The sequence below is a fragment of the Homarus americanus genome, unplaced genomic scaffold (assembly GCF_018991925.1).
Source record: "Homarus americanus isolate GMGI-L3 unplaced genomic scaffold, GMGI_Hamer_2.0 scaffold14467, whole genome shotgun sequence".
Taxonomy (NCBI): domain Eukaryota; kingdom Metazoa; phylum Arthropoda; class Malacostraca; order Decapoda; family Nephropidae; genus Homarus; species Homarus americanus.
The window spans coordinates 5,342,384-5,364,999 of NW_024733734.1; the positions used below are offsets into that span (position 1 = coordinate 5,342,384).

The 22,616-nt window shown below is 38.0% G+C and overlaps 1 protein-coding gene across 1 annotated transcript in view; it reads right to left on the bottom strand.

The window, feature by feature from the left end:
- The window catches only part of LOC121869884 (protein split ends-like), a 73,548-nt gene that overhangs the window by 26,736 nt on the left and 24,196 nt on the right, over positions 1–22,616 (bottom strand). Inside the window, exons 3-4 of the mRNA XM_042371449.1 lie at positions 21,127–22,440; positions 1,111–1,380 (exon numbers count right to left, since the gene is read on the bottom strand). Coding sequence (XP_042227383.1) covers positions 1,111–1,380; positions 21,127–22,440 — 1,584 coding nt within the window. The remainder of the gene's footprint in view (positions 1–1,110; positions 1,381–21,126; positions 22,441–22,616) is intronic.

A 22,616-nucleotide genomic window follows, 5' to 3' on the forward strand; every position in this document is an offset into this window, starting at 1 on the left:
GTTATGGCGATTTGGAAATCGCCATAGAATGTGTCATCGATCAAAGGTAAATGAAATTAACATATTGTAATGTTTTATATAGCTAGTTATATGATGTTTACAGTATTTCCTGTATTTTTGTTACTGTGTATCATGTTCAGCGTACAGTGTATATACGGTACTATATTTCCTAACCTAACCTAACCTAAATTGGTTAATTCGGACAATAAATAAAAGCGGACACCCTCCCCCATATTAGTCCGAATTAATGAGGGAGTCGACTATATATATATATATATATATATATATATATATATATATATATATATATATATATATATATATATATATATATATATATATATATATATATATATATATATAGATAAAATAGATAGATAGATAGATAGATAGATAGATAGGATATATATATATATATATATATATATATATATATATATATATATATATATATATATATATATATATATATATATATATATATATATATATATATATGCTGATATGCTGATAACCACAAGGTGAATTACACGAAAGAGCTTGGGAACTTCATGTTTTCTTCTTTCCTTGTGGTTATCAGCATATACCTGGATCACACACAACTACAGTGATTTACTTGCACACACATATATATATATATATATATATTTTTTTTTTTCTTGTTTTGGGTTTCACATGGCACCCCTGAGGGATACAGAGTACTGGATAAAAAGGTGCCAGTTCTCATGCTGCTGAACTTTTTTCACCTCAATTACACTGCATCACAACATGACTTGGTGGCTTGCCACAGAAAATTTAACCCTGAAAATATCTTTTAACTAGTAGTATTTTCTACTGTTTTAATCCATTCTTTACTTCTAAGTTTATCATTCATTGTACAGGTATTGATTTTCTTATTTCTACTTTTCCAAACCAACAAATTTCTATAGCTAATGTACACTTCACTACTATTATTATTTTGACACAAGATGGTGTAGAAATGGTCAGTAACTGAAATGCTTGGGAAGGTTTTCAATATGGGCCACATCCTACTATGTGAGTAGGAAACTGCATTATGCAGATGACAGTACTGTAAGTAAAAAAAAATTAATAAAATCAATAATTTCTTACCTTAACATGCTGTCTCAGTAGTGTGGAGGTGGGGAACACCTTATTGCACTTGAGGCAAGGTACTCGGCCCTTCATGTGCGTGTAACGTAGGTGCTCCTTTAGAGAACCCCGGATCTTGAAGCGGGTCCCACAGATGGTACACTCCCATGGCATGAAATCTTTGTGGGAATCAACATGCACCAAAAAGTCTGCTTTGCGAGCTATTATCTCTCCACATGTCTTACACTTGTGCTGTCCATCCACTTGGTACTCCTCAAGAAGTTCCTGAACCTGTTTAAAGACAAAAATAAAAATATAAACATACTGTATTTACTTTACATGATGAGCACTACAAAACAACCTCATATGTGGTACTGTAATAAATTCTGCTGTAAACACTACACACATATGGCAACACAACTCTACACACACTTCCCTTTACATAAATTGTCTTTATTTTCACATTCCTAATTTTACTTTTCAGCCTAACACTTACACATAAGATCTACAAATGATATTTGTAAAAAACAAATGCAAACCGTACAGTACCTACATTATACAGCTATCAAGAGATTAATGTTTTATTAAAGGTATCTTTTCTTGGAATGCTTAATGTCTTTAGCCATTATTCACAATGTACACCAGCTGTCTGGCTAACTGTAGTTTTCTTAATCACCCCAGTTACTAAAATTTTCCCATTCTTTAGCTGTCTCCTTTTATCGTATGTGCCCTTCAGTCTTTTTATATTTCTTACTACTGTACTACTCTCTCACATGTACATTATATACTTATTGTGGCAACCCTCCTCCTTTCTACTACAGTGATCCCTCGGTTAACAAGCGCCTCGGTTAACGAGTTACCTCCAATAAGATTCTTAACTTCGGTTAACGAGCAATCCCTCGATTAACGAGTTTCTTACGAGCCGACCTCAACATGTTTTCGCTTGCACTTGGCGGTCAACCAGCTGTAGTATTAGTCCGCCAATACAGTAATCGGTTCTAGGGCTTAAATTCCTTACTATTTTAGCAAATATCAAGAAGTTTATACTATTCAATAATTCTAAAAGTTTAATATTATATTTTTTAGTCATTTTAACAATTATCGAACATAATTGAAGGTAAAGTCACTAGTTTGTGGCGCGCCATCCAGCCTTTTAACATACCAAATAAGTGGTAGTCTCTCTCTGTTTTCAGTGGAGGTAACATCTTGCTTGAGACTCTCTTCAACTTTGCTTTTTTTCTGTGTTTCCAAGCAAATTATTGGTCATTTTGAAATTTATTTTACATATTGACAATATATAGCGCAGTTTAAACTTAAAAAATCACGTGTTGACATTGTTTGAATCCAGCATGGGGCCTAAGAGATCAAGAAAAGCGATTTCAATCCAAACCAAGCAGGAAATTATAAAAAAACATGAAGAAGGCATTAGAACAAATGCGCTATGCAAAGAATATAGCATGTCGACATCAACTGTGTCGACAATTCTTGCACAGAAAGACAAATTTAAAGAAGTGAAAGTGAGAGACAAATCTACCAGAGTGTTTAGAAGTAGATCCCTAATTGCAGAAACTGAGAGGTTACTTCTCATCTGCATTAGGGAAAAACAGATGAAAGGTGATTCAGTTTCTACTGAATTCATTTGTGAAAGAGCCAGGGAGATTTACGAACATTTAAAGACAGATCAACCTGGTTCTTCATGCACAGAATTTGAAGATTTTCGGGGCAGCAAAGGCTGGTTCGAAAATTTTAAGAAAAGGAGTGACATTTTCAGTGTTGTTAGGCATGGTGAAGCTGCTAGTGCTGATAAGGAAGGGGCAGCAAAGTTTTTAGTGGAATTTAAAGAACTCATGGAAGAAGAAAATTATCTTCCACAGCAAGTGTTCAATGTGGACGAAACTGGGCTGTTCTGGAAAAAGATGCCCAAAAGAACATTCATCACCAGAGATGAAGCCTCTTTACCTGGGCATAAACCCATGAAAGACCGTCTCACTCTATTGCTTGGTGCCAATGCTTCAGGGGATTTCCGACTGAAGCCTATGCTTGTCTACCACTCTGAAAACCCCAGGGTGTTCAAGCAACAGAAAGTGGTAAGAACAAAGCTTGGAGTTTATTGGAAGTCCAACCGTAAGGCATGGGTGACAAGACAGCTCTTTAATGAATGGGCTGTTGAGGTGTTTTGCCCTTCTGTCAAGAGCTACCTAACCACCAATAAACTCCCTTTAAAGGCTCTTCTCCTCATGGATAATGCTCCTGGTCATGACCCTGAACTTGCCAGAACTTTGGAGTATCAATTTGACTTTGTGAAAGTGTTGTTTTTGCCTCCCAACACTACATCAATCATACAGCCAATAGACCAGAATGTGATCAGCAACTTCAAGAAGTTGTAAATGAAGAAAATGTTTAGGAGGTGTCATCAGGCAACTTCCACTGATCCGGAACTAACACTGAAACAGTTCTGGAGGACACAATTCAACATCCTGGAGGCTGTAAAATTGATTGTGTCATCATGGCAAGAAGTCTCCACTAGATCTCTCAATTCTTCATGGAAAGCACTGTGGCCATTAGTAGTCCATGATTTTGAGGGATTTCAGGATGACACAGAGTTGGACCAGGAGATTGTGTCCATAGGTCAGTCATTGGGCCTTGAAGTGGAAGAGGATGATGTCGAAGAGCTTGTGATGTCTCATGAGGAGGAACTTACTCCTGATGACTTGAAGCAACTGGATGAGATGTTAGAGGCTGACAATGGTGAGGAGGAAATTGAAAGTGATGACCATATGTCAACTAAAGAGTTGAAAGATGTGATTTACTACTGGGAGAAGTTCAGGGAACTGGCTTCAAAGCACCCAGATGTGGAAAAAACTGAACTAACTTTGTGTCATGTTGAGGACTCAATGGTCTCCTTCTTTAAACTAAGTTAATGGTGAGGAGGAGAGATGCCCCACAGACCACAAGTGACACTTTCTTCAGTAAAAGGCAGAGGGAACAAGATGCTATCCCTCAGCCTTCCACTTCAAGAAGGAGAGAAGATGTTTATGGTGGAGAATCTGTCAGTCCAGAGGTTCCTGACATTTTCATGGAAGGTGACTCACCTTCCAAGAAGCAGTTAAATGCTTCTCCTCCACCTCCACTTCCTTCTCTTCTCCCTTCTTCTCCTCCACCTTCACTTCCTTCTCTTCTCCCTTCTCCTCCTCCACCTCCCACTTCAAATTCACATCAGCATCATCATCCAGGAGCCTTCTACATACACAACTCAAAGTAAGTGTCAATTTCTAACATTTTTGTTGAATTTAGGCAATTTTTGGTGAGCTGGAACCAATTACTCAAAAACCAATTGAAACAATGGTTTCGGTTAACGAGATTTTCGGTTAACGAGCAACCTGCTGGAATGGATTGTGCTCGTTAACCGAGGGACCACTGTATTTCTAATCTATACAAGCTATGTGGTAATTAAATCAGTGCATAGAGTACAGTACCCCAGTAAATGTTTTAAGTTTTCACTAAAGTTTAAATCAGTAAACATTACCGAAATGTTTGGGGAAGATTCTACACAGGGAAATGGAGATGAAACAACACATCAGAGGATATGGATAATTGTATGGAAAAGAAAGAAGAGATGGAGAGAAAGTAGATCAGATGGTGTCAGCACATATTCGGCTTACGACAACCCAGACATATGACGGCCATGGTTGTATAAAATATTTTTCACATTACGTACTTTTGAGTCCCGAAGTTAGTGATCGCGCTGTGTACTGACAAAATTTTCGTTTGCAATTCCCTTTAAAATGGCTGGCAAGCGTAAAAGTGAGAGTTCTCGTGGTGCTGAGAAGAAAAAGAGACACCCATTTTAAAATTTCTAAGTATTATTTTTGCCTTTTCGACTTACGACCTGGTCGTCAGGACGGAACCCTGTCATAAGTCGAGGAGAGACTGTATATATAAAAAAAGATAAAAGGATTGGCTGCAGGATGATCTAAAAGTGCCTGGCTAAATTTCCAGGAGGCAAGAGTAAGTGTGAATACATAAAGCGTGGTGTCAAGTGGGTTTTGGGAGATGAATGTTTTGTTGATGGGTGATGCTAGGCTGTGACAGGGATAAATGAAACATAAGCACCTCACAGCTTTGTCAGCTATCCTTGGTTAAGTTGTCTTACAGTTTACCATTGTTGTTAACCTTACTGTTTTGGTACACTGGAAACTGTATACAGTATGTACTGTACCACAGCCTACGTGCACTGTATACCTTTACATACTATTGTACTGTACTGTATTGTCTATATTTGTGATGAACTGAATAGTTTATAAATATGCTTATTCAATTGTAAAACTGTATGGGGATTTTACTGAATAATAATAATAATAATAATAATAATAATAATAATAATAATAATAATAATAATAATAATAATAATAATAATAATAATAATAATAATATTATTATTATTATTACTATTCTTATAATTATTATACAGGCAGTCCCCAATTCATGAAAGTTCAGTTTAAGAAAATTTGAAGATATGAAAAATATATTTTGTCCCACAATTTGATTTATGAAGGAAAAAATCCCAATTTTTTTTTATTACAGGAAAGCCTCCGATAACGACAGTTCTACTAACTAAGATTCATATTTAAGGCCCTGGTTAATTTAGGATCCAATTCAATTTACACCATTGTTTTCTTTGTATTTACGACAAAAATAGAATAAAAATAAAATAAAATAAAATTTTCATATAAATAATAACTAAATCCTGATATGTACAGTATTAAACAAAAAAAGCCGTGTGCAGGGAGGCTGCCGGGCTTGTGAGTGGTGACGCCAACATCACTAGTATAAACAGTCGCAACTTGGTGGGTCCTTTGTTTTCACGCATCTGAACAGGACAAGGAGAAAAACTTTCTCAGGTTTCTTACGGCATTTTTGCGTCCCCATTCAACATGAGCAAGAGACCAAGTGATGGTAGTGCTGGTTCAAAAGCTAAAAGAAAGTGTATAAACTTAGCCGAGAAACTAGATGTGTTAAAACGATATGAAAAGCTGAGAGGTCTGTGGTTATTATATGGAGTGAGCAATGAACATATTTTCTGAGGTGGTTCCATTAATAGAATGAAGCATTAAAATTACCAGGGATGTGAAAAATGTGTATGACATCTATATAAAGATATGTAATGAGCAAAGAAAGCAGCTACGCAAGGTTCTTTCAACAGCTTTATTATTCGATGGCCTATTCCATCAACTTCAGTGACACCATCAAATTCAGCATCATAAGCAGCTTCAACAACAACTACAGGTTCAGTAACAGTTTCAGCAACAGCTATGACATCTTTATGGAAAGATACAGCTTCAGCCAGAGTTGAACCTGATGACTTCGTCATCTGAATAAAAACTCGACATAATCATTGACTGTCCTTATGTTTTAGACTTTACCACCATTGGTGAGCAAAATTTTTGCTTTACATTTGTAAGTACAGTATTATTTAAAACATATATGAACAGTAATAAATGTCGCTTTCATATTCATATGTAGAGAAATGACGATATGTTTTCACGTACAGTACTTGTATACGCACTTACATACGTTGGCATTCCCAATCCGTCTCGCTTTTTTTCTTTATCATTAGTGGTTAGCTACTTCCACTGTTCCATTTATTAACATTAAATAACATTACTTAAAACATACAGTTTCATATGTAGAACCATCGTCAAGGGTGTAAACACTAATGAAAACAATGCCGTCTTGTCTCCTCTTTTGTGTTTTAATATTCTATGTATTATTAATGAATTGTATTGTTCATTTTGCATATACTGTATACACATTAATTCAATCAAATACATATTCAGTAATAAACAATAATGAATCTTTTGTACATACAGTATTCTTAATAAGATAAATGACGCTATGTTTCTTTGAGTGCTCACGTATACGTTGGCGTTCCGCTATCAGTCTTTCACTTTTTTTCTACTGTACATACGGTATTTGTTCACATTAATTTTACTACAGCAACAACCAAGGTCTTATTTTCTTCAGTTTCAGGTGTAGAAATATCATCATCGGTGTAAACATTGACAACAACAATGGTGCCCCATCTCTTTGTGACCATATTATTATTGATTTATATTGTATAATGTGCATTCATAAGCATTATTTAAAGAATATAGTTTGTATTTTTCATTTATTTTATTGTTTTGGAGGAAAAAAGGGTAAAAAGCACGGAAGTGTAATAGGGTGGAGGCGGCGTGAGCGGCGTATAGCGCTGTCGGGAGTGAAGCCAGCCAGCCACGCTGCCGCCAAAGTGTGGTTGGCAAGAACCCGCTGCCAGCCTCCACATCTTACCAGTCAACGAAGTGCGTACTGCTAGTCTACATGAATCAATGTCCTACTGTTCATTCATAAATATAATTGCTAATGTGTAAACAAGTGAGAAAATTCATTAACCTCTATTATTCACAAAAATATATACAAATAATACAATAAACATCTGTGTAAATACGATGTCTATATGTATATTGTAGTACACAATCCTACTGGCCACTGAAATGAATGAGCTTTGTGTATATCTGTAGGCTCTTTACCTTAACCCAAGTTTGTAACTTAGCAGTGCACTGTTCTGCAGCATATGCATATCTTACTTGCAAATGGCTTTCGGCAACTGCTTTAATCATAAATGCATGCGATTTTCCATAGGTTCTGTATCAAACATGTGGTGAGGTTAGTTTAGGAAATACTTTTCTGTTAGTGTAACTTGATAACACTGAATGAACAAGTCTGTGAAAATCTACCCTTCCTCAAGTTAGATCTGTGTTTTGTCTGCATGACATGGTTACTCAAATTTTTTTTCACAATTAACACAGATATCTATAACATCTTCTGAAGGATATATCAGGCCCCCTTTGGATTTCAACATAATCAGAGAATGCAACTAGCACAACAAAGCCAGCTATATAAGCAACAACTTTGTTGGAACATTGGGACAAATGGAAACTACTAGGAACATAAGTATAATCATGCTCCTCCTCATTAGCTAAAGATGACTCAGACAACACGTTATCTATAACCCTGTGTTTCAAAACAGAGGTATTAATAGCATTCACAAAGAGAGTGTCTACCCTAACATTATTTGCACAGCTGCTACGCACAGTCAGTATTGGTACAGTTTTTAGTGGTAAACAGTTGCCACAAACTATATCATTCATGTCAATATGTACCACGATCTTTTTATAAGCAGCATAAAACTGGCTAACTGTGGGTTATTATTGCATCCTCTCATGCTTCTAATTTTCCAAAAAACATTTCAATATGATCTTGACTCATTTTGTATGTCAACAAAAAGCTTAAAACAGGATTAGGATATGCCACCTAATTTTCATATAAGTTCTGCAAATTCCGTATGCAAAATATGAAACCAAGAAAACCAGTTTTACGATTGGCCTTCAGTAGCTCTTGACCATCAGGGAGTTATAATGATCTGATATATGTTTCCGATTTCTCAGAAACTCTATGATTTCATCAGCATTCTTTTTTTGAATTGGACGTTAGTAGCTACTGGCATGTAAATTCCTCATTATGTCAAACAGTGTATTAAAAGTCATAAAGAAATCAATAGTAGCTTCACAGCCCTCAAATTCACTTAATTTTTCACCAAGACAAAACGTAAGGACTTTGCAACTGATTCACTACGTAGCTGTGCAGCTAATTTGACATTCATTCTTTTCTTTATCGATACAATGTGTACAATTCTCAGTTTATCGCCTAAATGAAGTCTTTCATATTCTTGGAGGTTGTGCAACTGTTCAATGTAATCCCATTTCACAAACTTACCATGACCATCAATGAAGGCTTTCTTATCTCTGAAAGAATTTCTCACAAGCTTAACATGTGACAAGGATCGAGAAATACATAAATTGGCTGCTGTGTCACTGGGTGTGGAAAAGATGATTTTAGACTGTCATGCTCGAGACTGCAACCAAAGTGCTTAATCATAGACAAACTTGATGCTGCTCCGTCAAAAGTTGGGGATATAACAGTAACACACACTGAATGAAGTTTAGTTAAACACTGTTGAACTAGATTTCCTTGTCGAACCTAGCAGTACATCCATAAGTAGCACACGATACTGGCAATTTTATATGTTATATACACAAAGAGAAACATGTGCACCTGTTATCTGGCAGGACATGGCCGCGACCTTGCCTTTTTGCCAACCACAATTGGCCGCTAGCAGCTCAGAGTGACCTCACTTTTCTGAGCGGATGCCTCCTCCACCCTATTATACCTCCATGGTTGAACCCCCCTTTTCACAAGACTCACATGGCATCACATTCCTAGCTAGTGGTATAATACTTAACCGCATTTGTGATCTATGTCAGGTGCTGGCAATTTACCTCTACATTAGCACCTGCCTCTGGTCAGTTGATGTCAAGTTGTCAACATTTTCAAGAAACCACCAAGAGGCTGTATATGTAAGGTTACAGATTTATGGTAGGTGATAACAGGTGCTGGCTCTGATACAGATTCCCCACACAAAGGAATTAGACATCAGGAAATAAATTACTGTAACTGCACGTGACCCATGTATAAGCAGATAACCACGTAGGAAACAAGAAAACACGAAGTTCCCAAGTGCTTTCGTGTTATTCACATCTTCAGGGGTGAGTACAGACTAAGGGGTAATTATTGACAAAGCTAATGTATACAGTAAAGGACCCTCAGATCAAGTCCCTTGGGACAGCAGGTGTCCACCATATTCAGTTCATAAGGCAGTGACCTAACCCTTTCACCTTGTTACAAATATTCTTATTCACAAAATTTTCCAATTTGTACATGCCATTACTCAAATTCATGTTGACAGATTCGGTAAGTTTAATGAGATTAGATTCTATAATGTTCCTACTGACAATTGAATTACAAGGTAATACTGAGGAGGCATTATCCCAATCAATGCAATGCTTATTATCTCTCATATGAATGAACAAAGCATTGGATTCCTGGCCAGACCTAACACTATATTCATCCATCTTTTCCCGCCTGGCCTAAGTAGAACATATTACATTCCTTGCAAGGAACCTTGTATGCATGAATTAGTAACATTACATTTACGTTCCAGGTTTTCAATTGTAGAGGAATTTTAATTTTTTTTTTTAAAAGGTAATAAGAGATTCTTATTATCAGGAAGCAGTTTAGGATCAGTTCTATAAAAAGATTTTTATGGTGGGCAGAATAATAATGAATATATGAACACACATTAGTAAGTTTCCTATAAATACTGAACTTGAAGGTGTTACCTACTCTGTGGATCAGAAGGTCTAGGAATGGTAGTTTACAGTCATTCTCTAATTCCACAGTGAATTTGATCGAGGGGGCTAAGTTGTTGAGTAGTGGTAGAAAGGCTTTTAAGTCCTCATTACATGACCAAAGACATATTACATCATCTACAAATCTAAACCAAACTGCTGAAGGTGGTAAAATGTTACTTAGTAGTTTCTTCTCAAAAAATTCCATATATATAAGTTGCTCAACACTGGTGAAAACGGATTACCCATCATCATACCAAAATTTTGAGCATAATTTTCTCCATTGAATTCAAATTTAAAATCCTTAATATACAGTTTGATAAGTTCAATGAAAATTTTTTTGAGACGCTTGAGGAAATATTTTCCGGGGAATCTGTGAGTAGCTCAAGCAAATCATCAACTGGGACCTTTGCAAAGAGTGATGTTACATCAAAACTGACCAGTTTAAAATAATAATTAATGTGAAAGTTATTGAGTTTATCAACTAAATCCATATTATTCTTAATATTAGAGTTTGATATGTTACCAACTAGGGGCTTTAGTAAAGAAACTAGCCATTTTGACAACTTATAAGTGATTGACCCAACTGAGCTAATAATGGAACTTGTTGGGTTATTTGGCTTGTGAGTCTTGATAAGGCCGTACATGTATGGCAGTAAAGGGAACAGTGAAGAAAATGTTAATGAGATTATCTTCACCTCTCAACAGAGACGTAATTTTTTTTTTTAAATTGAGTGTTAACATTTAGTAATTTATGCACTGTAAAACAAATGTTTATTAAGACTTCAGTAATGCAGGTGACTGCATTTACAAGGTTCCTTTCAAGGAATGCAATATGTTCTACAGCAAGATCTCATATTTCGTGCGATTTCATTTCGCGTTTTTGAATTTCACGAGCACTACCTAATGTAACCAAGTCTTATATTTGGCGTAAAAAATCGTGAGTTTTGGGAGATCCAGCCAGCTGAATGCGAGATCCAGCCAGCTGAACGCGAGATCCAGCCAGCTGAATGCTGGCCACCGTCTTGAATGACGTCACAGCCTTCATACCAGTTACATTTATTTCTGCTACAAAGCGTGTTTTGTCTACGCGAATTGGTTGTAACGCGATTGATGAATAGGGGAACGCTGTTTGTAAAACGCGAACTTTTGTATACGTATGTTGGCTATAGTGCGATTCCATCCTCAATGTTTTAAGCGTGGCGCGGAGTTATGCAATATTTACAGTTCACGTTCGACAACACATGTTTAATTGATTCGTGTCTTTTGTTTGTGAAGTGTTTTTTGAGAGGTACTCTGTAAATTTCGTCTTTTTTTTTTGCAAATTTAGCCTTTACCCATAAATACTGTATGAAAAGAAAAAGTAAAAAGAATGTTTCGCAGTGAGGATTAATAACGGTTTATACCAGCGCTCTCTGTTTACATCACGTGATCAGTTGAATCGAGCGGTTTCTGTCGATTACTCCGGGAATTTTGCTGTTTTCTCCAATTTTGTTAAGTTAGCGATGAATATGGAAAGCTAAGGTAAGAAGAATGTTTCCAAGAAGCGGTGGTGAATGCAAAAGAGGTTTACAAGAACGCAACTATCTCATTGTAGCCGGCGCCATCCTAGCGACCGCACGGGCTGCTATGGTGTGCTTTTTTGGGTGGTGCTACCACCTATCGAGTCAAGATAATGGCCTCTACCCCTATTAGGGGTCCTACTGGTGCTGGTGGGGGTGGGACAGACCCACCTAAGCTGTCAAATAAGGAAAAGGAGAAATGGGACTATCATAAGGGAGTTAAGTTTGCCAAGTACTTGATGCAGGATAAGTAGCATGTGATTAAGTTACTTGAGGAAGGCCTAAAAACTAGCTTCCGGAAAGCACAATCAGGTCAATAAAGGCATAATTTGTATCATTTGAAGGTTGTAAATGGGAAAATCAGAGGTAGATGTAGAGTGGCCAGTCTATATTGTTATTTTTCCCATTAGTTTATGTATTTGCATTTGGCGAATTTGAATTTGGCGCAAATTTTCCAGTTTATATTACTCGCAAAATACAAAATCTTACTGTACTTAGGTCAGGCAGGAAAGGTGGATAAATATAGTGTTAGGTCAGACCAAGAATCCAATGCTTTGTTCATTCATATGAGATAATAAGCATTGCACTGACTGGGATAATGCCTCCTCAATTTTACCTTGTAATTCAATTGTCAGTAGGAACATTAGAGAATCTAGTCTCATTAAACATACCGGCTCTGTCAACATGAATTTGAGTAATGGCATGTACAAACTGGATAATTTTGTGATTAAGAAGATTTGTAACAATGTGAAAGGGTTAGGTCACTGCCTTATGAACTGAATATGGTGGACACCTGCTGTCCCAAGGGACTTGATCTGAGGGTCCTTTACTGTATACATTAGCTTTGTCAATAATTACTCCTTAGTCTGTACTCACCCCTGAAGATGTGAATAACACGAAAGCACTTGGGAACTTCGTGTTTTCTTGTTTCCTACGTGGTTATCAGCATATATATATATATATATATATATATATATATATATATATATATATATATATATATATATATATATATATATATATATATATATATATATATATATATATATATATATATATATATATATATATATATATATATATATATATATATATATATATATATATATATATATATATATATATATATATATATATATATATATATATATATATATATATATATATATATATATATATATATATATATATATAAATACACAGGTTGTACCTCTAGTCCGGCAACCTCGGGACCTGACCGGTGCGGGACCATGGAAATTCACCCTTTCCTGGATAGATAGTGACTTGTGCTTATGGAAGCACTAGCACCACTTTCTCTGCATCATGGTCTCTTTGAAGACATATTGAAGGGTTAAATGTCGTATAGTAGCTTCTCAAATTTCGCGAGTTTTTAATTCTTAACGTATTTTATTGGAACACACAAAAAATAAATAAATAAAAATTTTGACGGCGGAAACTTGAATTTCGACGGGTTTGAACGGCCCGCCAACGTGCAGACGACGTGCATAATCGTGTAAACAGCGTCATTTCTCTTATGTACAAAAGATTCATTATTGTTTATTACTGAATGTCTTTTTTATTGAATTAATGTTTATATGTGCAAAATGAGCAATACAATTCATTAATAATACGTAGAATATTAAAACACACGAGGAAATGACACAGCATTGTTTTCGTTGATTACAAAACCAGTGACTGACTGGTTCTACATATAAAACTGAAGAAAATAAGACCTTGGTTGTAGCTGTAGTAAAATTAATATGGTTGTTTTAAGTAATGTTATTTAATGTTAATAAATGGAACAATAGAAGTAGCTAACGATAATGGTAAAGAAAAAAGAGAGATCGCATATGTAAGTGCGCATGCGCACACGTGAAAACATATCGTCATTACTTTACATAAGAGTATGAAAGCAACACTTATTTACTGTTCATATATATTTTAATTAATGTTTCTGAATTTGTTTTTATTGAATTAATGTACGTGTGTGCAAAATTAACAATACAATTTATTAATAATACGTGGAATATTAGAGGAGACGAGACGGCTGCCAGCATTGTTTATGTTAAAGCTTATGAAACCAGTGACTGATTGGTTCTACATATAAAACTGAAGAAAATAAGACCCTGAGTTTAGCTGTAGTAAAATTAATGTAAAAAAATTAATATGGTTGCTTGAAGTACCTGTAATGTTATTTAATGTTAATAAATGGAACAATATAAGTAGCTAACCATTAATGGTAAAAAAAAAGTGAGACTGCTCGTATGTAAGTGCGCGCACATGTGAAAATATATTGTCATTACTCTACATAAGAATATGAAAGCAACACTTATTTACTGCTCATATATATTGAAGGGTTAAATGTTGTACTCTGTATAGACAAGCAGAGAGAGAGAGCAGCCGAACTGCCGGATGTAAACAAACCTTAATTTCCCGCGGCTTTTTTTTTTTTAAGGGGATTAGCCCACCCGGGAATAGGTCACTGACCCACATTGGGGCCTGAGGGGCAAAAATTTAATACTCCTGTAATAATAATAATAATTCAGATAAGTAAAAAAAAAAAAAAAAAAAAGCTGCCTATCCACCTATTGGACAAACTAAAATCGTTCCGGACCACAGAATGCCGGACTAGAGAGGTCTGGATTTTCGCGGTTTTGGTTAACGCGTTTGGTCATTTACGCGGTGCCTTGCCAGAATTGAAATGCTTTAATTAAGCGGTAAATTTGGTCATTTACGCGGAGAGTTGCTGGAGGGTCCAGACGCGCCACGCCATTTTGTATTCAAGCGGCCCATGCCTGACCACAAGCGGCGCGAGTAAGGTTGCACAGTATGTCGCTGTTGCATTATCGGTGACGTCATATGACGTATCGGCCTGTGGTTGGGCCACGCATCCTTACCTCACCTCCCCCGCTAGCTGTGATAGGTTCAATGTAATGTGACGTGACTTGCCACCACAGAGAAGAAGCCGCTACCCACGTCAGTCGCCCTGTTCCCAGTCACCCTGTGTATACTGTGCTCTATTGTGCCCACTAATCTTGTAAGAATTGCATCCGCTGAACCCCCACCACCACAGAAAAACCTTGCATTACCTGGACCCAGCCGCTCCAAGCTAAAGAAGATACGACGTGCCCTAAGTTACGAAGTTTAGTACAAGATCGTACAAGAATTAGAAAAAGGAACGAGGCAAGTTGATTTGGCGCGCCAGCATGGCGTGAACGAATCTACGATCCGGACGATCAAGAAGGATGCCGCCAAGCATCACAAAGTCTGCAGGTGCTTCAATGGTGAAGTACTGCCAGATTAAGGTGCAGCTGAAGACTGAGAATTTGCTGGTGAGCTACTTGATTCGTCAGGCAAGATGGAACATGGCGGTGGACAAGCGGTCAGTTCAAGACTACGCACGTGAACTGTACATAGCAGTAGCACATAAGATGGGAATTGCAGAGCACAAACCCTTCACTGCTTCCTCTGGGTGGCTGCAAGGGTTTAAGAAGAGGAACAAGATCACCAACATTAACATTGGTGGTGAAGGAGCGAGTGCTGACCGTGTTGCGGCGAGTGATTTTCCTCCATTCTTACGAGAAGTTATGGAGGAAGGACAGTACACCGATGACCAGGTGTTCATCATGGATGAATCCGGTCTGTTTTGGAAAAAGATACCTACCAAGACCTTCGCTGTCAAGTCTGCCAGCAAGTGTTGGGGCCGGAAATTGCAGGAGTTCATCACCTTCTTGTTTACCACCAATGCCTCCGGTACCTGTAAGCTCAAGTTATCGGTGATCCACACAGCCCGCAAGCCGCACGCTTACAAGAACATGGACATGACCAAGCTAAATGTCCCCTGGCTAACCGCACGTAAGGCGTGGATGTTCACTGCTCTGTCCCTCTCCTGGTTTGATGGCTGTTTCGTTCCCGACGTCAAGAAATTCTGCGAGCAACAGAATGTTCCATTCAAGATTTTGTTGTTCCTTGACAACGCACCAGGACACTCGCCCCTACTGTTGGATCGTCACCCCAACGTAAAAGTGGTCTTCCTTCCTCCTAACACTATGTCATTAATCCAGCCCATGGACCAGGAGTTGATATGCAACGTTAAGGCTGCATTCTCTGCAAAGAAGTTTAAGCTCCTGAACGACTGTACCAACACCAAGGATGAGTTGCGTAACCTGGGTGACACCGATAGCGAGGGCGACGAGGACGAGGAAGAAGAGTTGGCGGAGCAAGAAGTTCGCGTCAAACAGTTTTGGAAGAAATTCAACGTCAAGAAAACTGTTGATTTCTTGGTGGAGGCATGGGGGCAGCTGTCTGTGACAACGATTCGTCAAGCGTGGCGGCATGTGTTGCAAGGTATCCCAGGTGGGAGGCAGAGTCAACCAGTGACTGGTGAGGTTCAGTCTGTTGCAGTGGCAGTGGGCCTTGCAAGAGAAGCTGCACAGAGTGTTACAGCTGCAGGCTTCTCCGAGACCACCAATGAAGACATTATGGAGGTGATCAGGGATCCTGAGGTGACTGCCGACGAGATGTTGGAAGACGATGACGTCAGTGAAGATGCAGGTGGTACGGCAGCCCGAGAAGAACATAAGTTAACACATGGTAATGTTAAGGATGCCATCGAGTTTGCCGAGAAACTCAAGCTCGTCCTTTCCAACGACCCTGACGATCACCGCTATTAAGTCTTCAATAACCAGCTGTTGCAAACTATGGAGCCATACATCAAGAAGTATCACGAACACATCAACACTAGCCGTCAGCGTAACATCACGGACTTCTTCGCCCGCAACCCACCACAGCCAGCCCAAGCCAGTGATAGAGACAGTGATGTTGACTTTGAGGGATTTGTCAGGGAGGCCCTGACAACTATGGTAGATAGTGATGGTGATTCACCTGAGGGCCAGTAATCTGCCATCTGCCTTGGAACCAGCCCCCATCAACGTATGCCGACCCATCTCTTCTACTAACGTAAGTGTTAAACCTAACCTAACCTTGATTTTTTCTAACCTAACCTAACATAAGTGTTAAACCTTGATTTTTCTTTTACCTGGTACAGTATATTATTCTCTTATTGATATTTATCTTCTATATTATGTGTGTGTGCATACCATCATAAAGCTAAGATACTATTTTTACTACAACGTACGTATTGTGTCGGCAAAAAGTGAAGTTTGGGGGTCGGCCCAGTCTCTATTTCAATTAATCCCATATGTTCTGTTATTTCATATACGTGTTTCTTGTTTTACGCGGGCCTCCACGGGTTCAATTGACCACGTAAATGCAGACTATACTGTACTGTTCACATGAATGTGTAACTCAAAACTTATTACCGCATGCATGGACTAGTACAAAGTGTCACTTGAAAGATTGAGAAAGTATTAAGAGTACTGTATATGTGTCTCCATTACAAATACAGTACATATATTACTTGTTATTGATTGGGAAATGTGATAAATTACAATAATATTCAATCAATGATAAGAACAATATGTGGAAAATCAATAAACAGTATTTTACACATGTACTCAAACATGCCCTAATACTTGTACTTTACATCACTGACCTTTGACTATACCTGTCATTGCTTGTCAAATCTTAACAATACCAATTACTGTATGTAGACTTCATGATATACGATAATAATGCACGTACATAACAAGTGTGGCTGTGATCACCACAATATACTGTACCATTATGTGTTGTGGGCTAAAAATAGTGTTGCTCAGAGTATATATAATACAAAGATGGTGATGTATTAACACCCCCCGATTTATGAAAAAAAAATTCGCATGAACATTGATCATCATTCGTCCAAAGTGGAATATAACTCAGCGCACTTGTCAGCTGTGGTCTACCTGCACGTCACTAAGTGGCAACCCAATGCACTAGAGTCCCAAACTTTGTTCCATGGTGATAGCATATGCTCGTGATCGAGTAACTCAACGATTATCAGTCAGTATCGGTGTTGCTATTAATTTTTTTTTTTTTAACTTTACATCGAGAAGACATCACTAACTTTCACTGTGTATACTGTACTCTGTTTTGGTGACTGTGAAGTGATTTTTGCAATACTTTTTGTGACTGGAGAGTGCTTTGTCTCTGTTGTTGTGAACATGATGTGAGCAGTGTTGGTTGCTATCATTGTTTTTACTCTCACTGTTCAGTTTCTGTGACAAGTGCTTTTGCTCTGTTTTTGTGACTGTGAAGTGAGCAGTGTAACTTTGATAATGTCTAGGAATGCCAAAGCACCCAGGAAAACTGTCTGTCTGGAGGTGAAGCTTGGCATTGTGAAGCTGTGTGGGAGTCAGAGTAACGTTTCCACTCCATCTGCAAGAGTCCCCTTAACCCCGAAAGGGATATGTGAGAACGACCAGGCTTGTTCATAATGATGTAGTGGGTGTTGTTTAATTGTTTTTTGTGTATATTATTAGTGTAGTAATTTTATTTTCAGTGATACATGTGGGTGTTGGACTGTCTGGGAATGTATTCCATTGAACCCCCATGTTACAATGATCCCAATTTACGTTATTTCGACTTGCAATGGATTTTTCAGGAAAGTAACCCCATCATAAATAGGGGGATATCTATACTGGCAATTATTGGAAACAGAGCAGAAAGAAGAGATAGAATCACAACAAAAATAATGTGTCTCCCAATAAGGTAGGCAAATAATCTTTGATTACCCCAAGGAGTAGTGACCCTGTCTTGCCATGGTATACAATACTGTACTAAGCCTTCAGTACACGGGTGGCAGCATGGCCAGCACTGCCCTTGACTGCCTCACTTCAACAACTTGTAAAATAAGGTACCCATTTGCAGCCAAGAGGACTGGGAGGCCCCCAAAATTGAAGCAATGACCCTTAGGACAAGGTGTATGTTATATCCACTAAGCTGCCACACCCTTATATCATATACTGTATACAGTAAAAGTCCAAAAATCCGGATGCCAGAAATCCGGACCACCCGAGAATCCGGACTTTTTGAAAACTATTTTTTTTTTTTTTTTTAGCGGGCTTTTGTGTGTATGTGAGCATGCGTGAGCGCCACAGCTGCACAGCGACAACAAGCGACCTCGTGGTCGCCACTTTAAACGAGCAATCAAACTGTGACAACATACCGTATATACTCGTCTATAACCCCCCCTCGTTTATAGGTCGACCCTGATTTTTTGACCAAGAAATCTTTAATTCATGATATTCCTCGTTTATAGTTCGACCCACGTTTTCGAGGGTAATGGAACAACAAAACCTTCAGTAAAAACACTACGTCCTATAAACCGAGGCTCGCCGTGCCTGAAACACGAGTGCCGAAGGCAAATTGTTTACCATTTATTATTACGACACTTTACACTGAAACGCGGGTAGTTTCAACAAAAATATTGTATATTTCCATTCAAATATTTATTCAAGTCAATTAGGAGGGAATATTATTGTAATACAGTTTCTTAACTAAACCATTCGAAAAGCGATTACGGTAACATCTTTTGAACGAAAGAAAGCGAAAGTCATTGTTTTCGTCACGATTTGATCCCACTTTCCACTGTAATACGTACGTAATTTCAGCAAAAATATTACATTTCCGTGAATGTATTATATCAAGCACAGTATGAATAGAATATCATTGTAATATAACAGAATTTTAACCGAAAACTATTAAAAAAACGAGTAACATCTCAAGAACATCGGAAGCTTAGGTAAAGTCTTTTGTTTTCGTCATGTATTTTATCCTATTTTACATTGAAATACATCACGTTTCAGCAAAACTACTATTTATTTCAGAGAATATATTCATTCAGGCGCAGTTTAGGTAAAATATACGTGTGATGTAATAATTTTTAACTGAAAACGATTCGAAAAACACGTACCCTCTAGCCCTGTTCGAGGAGAGGACTGGGAGAAGCTGTTTGGTGCTGCAGACGATGAAAAGGAAAATGATTTTGATGGATTTTAATGAAAATATTCAGAAATATGGTATCGTAGTATTTATTCAAGTCAATTAGGATAGAATATTATTGTAATACAAAAGTTTTTTAACTGAAAACCATACGAAAAGCGATTACGGTAACATTTTTTGAACGAAAGAAAGCGAAAGTCATTGTTTTCGTCACGATTTTTTCCCACTTTCCACTGTAATACGTACGTCATTTCAGCAAAAATATTACATTTCCGTGAATGCATTATATCAAGCACAGTATGAATAGAATACCATTATAATATAACAATATTTTGAGTCCTACTCTTTCCATTTACAGAGTACTGTACAAGCCCATAATAATGGCTACTAAAGTAGATAAACTTCGTTGTGCGAAGAGAAAGAAGAACACGTTGAAATTGAGTGACAAACTTGAAATAATTAAGAAACTAGAACGTGGTGTGAGCAATACTGTTCTAATGGAAACATACGACATTGGAAAGTATACAATTTATGATATAAAAATGGCAAAGAATAAAATTCTAGAATTCACAGCTTTTTCATTAAAACTGCTCGTTTTGATAAATGAAGCATGCTATATTTGCTAATGAATAAACTATCAAAATGTACCTGTTCATCTCTTCTTTATTCCTTAAATTTGAATTTTAAAAGTACTGCCTGAGAATCCGGAAAATCCGAAAATCCGGACCAACCCAATCCCCAAGCAGTCCGGATTTTTGGACTTCTACTGTAAATACCTAACGTAAAGGTTAACACTACAAATATATATATTTACTGCACATGTACAGTAGCTAAAACAACTATCTGTGCAGGTGGGGGTCGATATGCTCCAAAATTTTACGTGTGACTAGTGACAGCCCTCATATATACCAAAATTTATCGACCATGGTCTCATATTGTTTCCCACAAAGTATGCACAGATAGTTGTTTTAGCTACTGTGCAGTGCTTTCCATAAATGATAGCGGTTGGAAACTTATGCACTGCATACCAAATGGGCACAACAGAATTAGTTGATTTAGATAAAATTTAATAATGGAATACAGATTCTTTTAATACTGTACTGTATATTCAGCCTTTCACAAGACCTTAAGGTGCACAGCTTAGGCTAGCTAAAATACCTATGTTTGCAGATGAGCAAGCATATTAATGCATGAACCATAATTATACATACAGAACATTCACCAAAAATGTAAATGCAAAATTAAAAAAAAAAAAAATAAATAAATAAAAATAAATCATCAATAAATGGACATGTCAATATTACCTTGGGTCCGTAATGAGGATGAGACTGCACATCTTTCACAATAATGTAACACTCCAGCATGTAGAGACAGTTCCACTTGCATCTGTCCTCTGAATGTGAAGAAACTTCCTTTTGGTTTTTGAAGCCATGAGCGCAATCACTACACCAGTATCTCATAGATTTGATGTAATGACTCCACTTAAAGTCTTTAGCTCTCAGTTTCCGTTTAGACACTGTAGGGGGAAGGTGCTTGATGATCACAGAGTTCTCATTATGGAACACTTTACTAGTGTGTGATTTTTTAGCCTTCTTTCCTACTCCCTGTCCAGATGCATTCAAAGATGATTTATCAAAATTTTCAAGGTCATTATTGATGTCTGATGAGTTTATGGCTAGCTGATGGGCCTTGATTGATGCAACACACTGCTCAACATTATCCTGCTCCTCCATCTGTGTGTCTGCCAAGATTATTGATGACTGAACTAACATGTTGCCAAGTGGGCCATCTTCCTCACTTGACTTCTCTACTCTTATTGCTTGAATTTCTTCCTCTAATTCATTCTGCCTCAGCTGCTCTTGAAGACTGCGATGGCGACGTTCCTGTCGTTCACGTACGAGCCGAGCCTGTTTTACACGCTTAGGCCCAATAAACACACCCTCCCGACTCTGGCTTTTCCGACGTCGTTTGGCTGGTCTGAGCTGCACAAAAGTTGGAGACCCATCTTCACTGTTGACTTCGCTATCAGAAGAATCACAAGACTGGGAATTGGTTTTGACTGCAAGAGGATGAGTGGGTAAAACACCATATCCATTCACAGAACCATTTTCATGCACTGTGATTGTGCATTTGTAATTATCTAGGTCATCTATCTGACTATACTGTTTAGCTGCCAGAGTTTTACTTTTAGGGCCAATCTTATAAATAGGTTTCTTAGGAAGAGTGTTATTTGTGGTGAGAGGGAGGTCTTCCTGGTGTTGGTATATACTATGATTCTCCACCGACTTCCGATGGAGGGCGGGGTTGTCGGCTTCCTCCTCTCCGTGGTGGTTAGCTGTAAGCTGTTCCTCCTGGGGTTCCTCCTGCTGGGGTTCCTCCTGCTGGGGTTCCTCCTGTTGGGGTTCCTCTTCCTCTTGGTTATCTTGTGGTGAAGGTTGAGTCTGGGGTTCTGGTTGCAATGACTCTGACTGCTGAGGTTGTGGAAGCAGCTGTGACTGTTGTGGGGATGGTTGTGACTGTTGCAGTGGTGTTTCTGACTGTTGTGGTGGTGTTTCTGACTGTTGCGGTGGTGTTTCTGACTGTGGCGGTGGTGTCTGTGACTGTTGTGGTGGTGTCTGTGACTGTTGTGGTGGTGTTTGTGGCTGTGGTGGTGGTGTTTGTGACTGTGGTGGTGGTTGTGATTGCTGTGGTGGTGGTGGTGGTGGTGGTGGTGGTGGTGACTGTTGTGGAGTAGGTTGTGATTGTTGTGGTGGCAGTTGTGACTGTTGCAGTGGTGGTGGTTGTGACTGTTGTG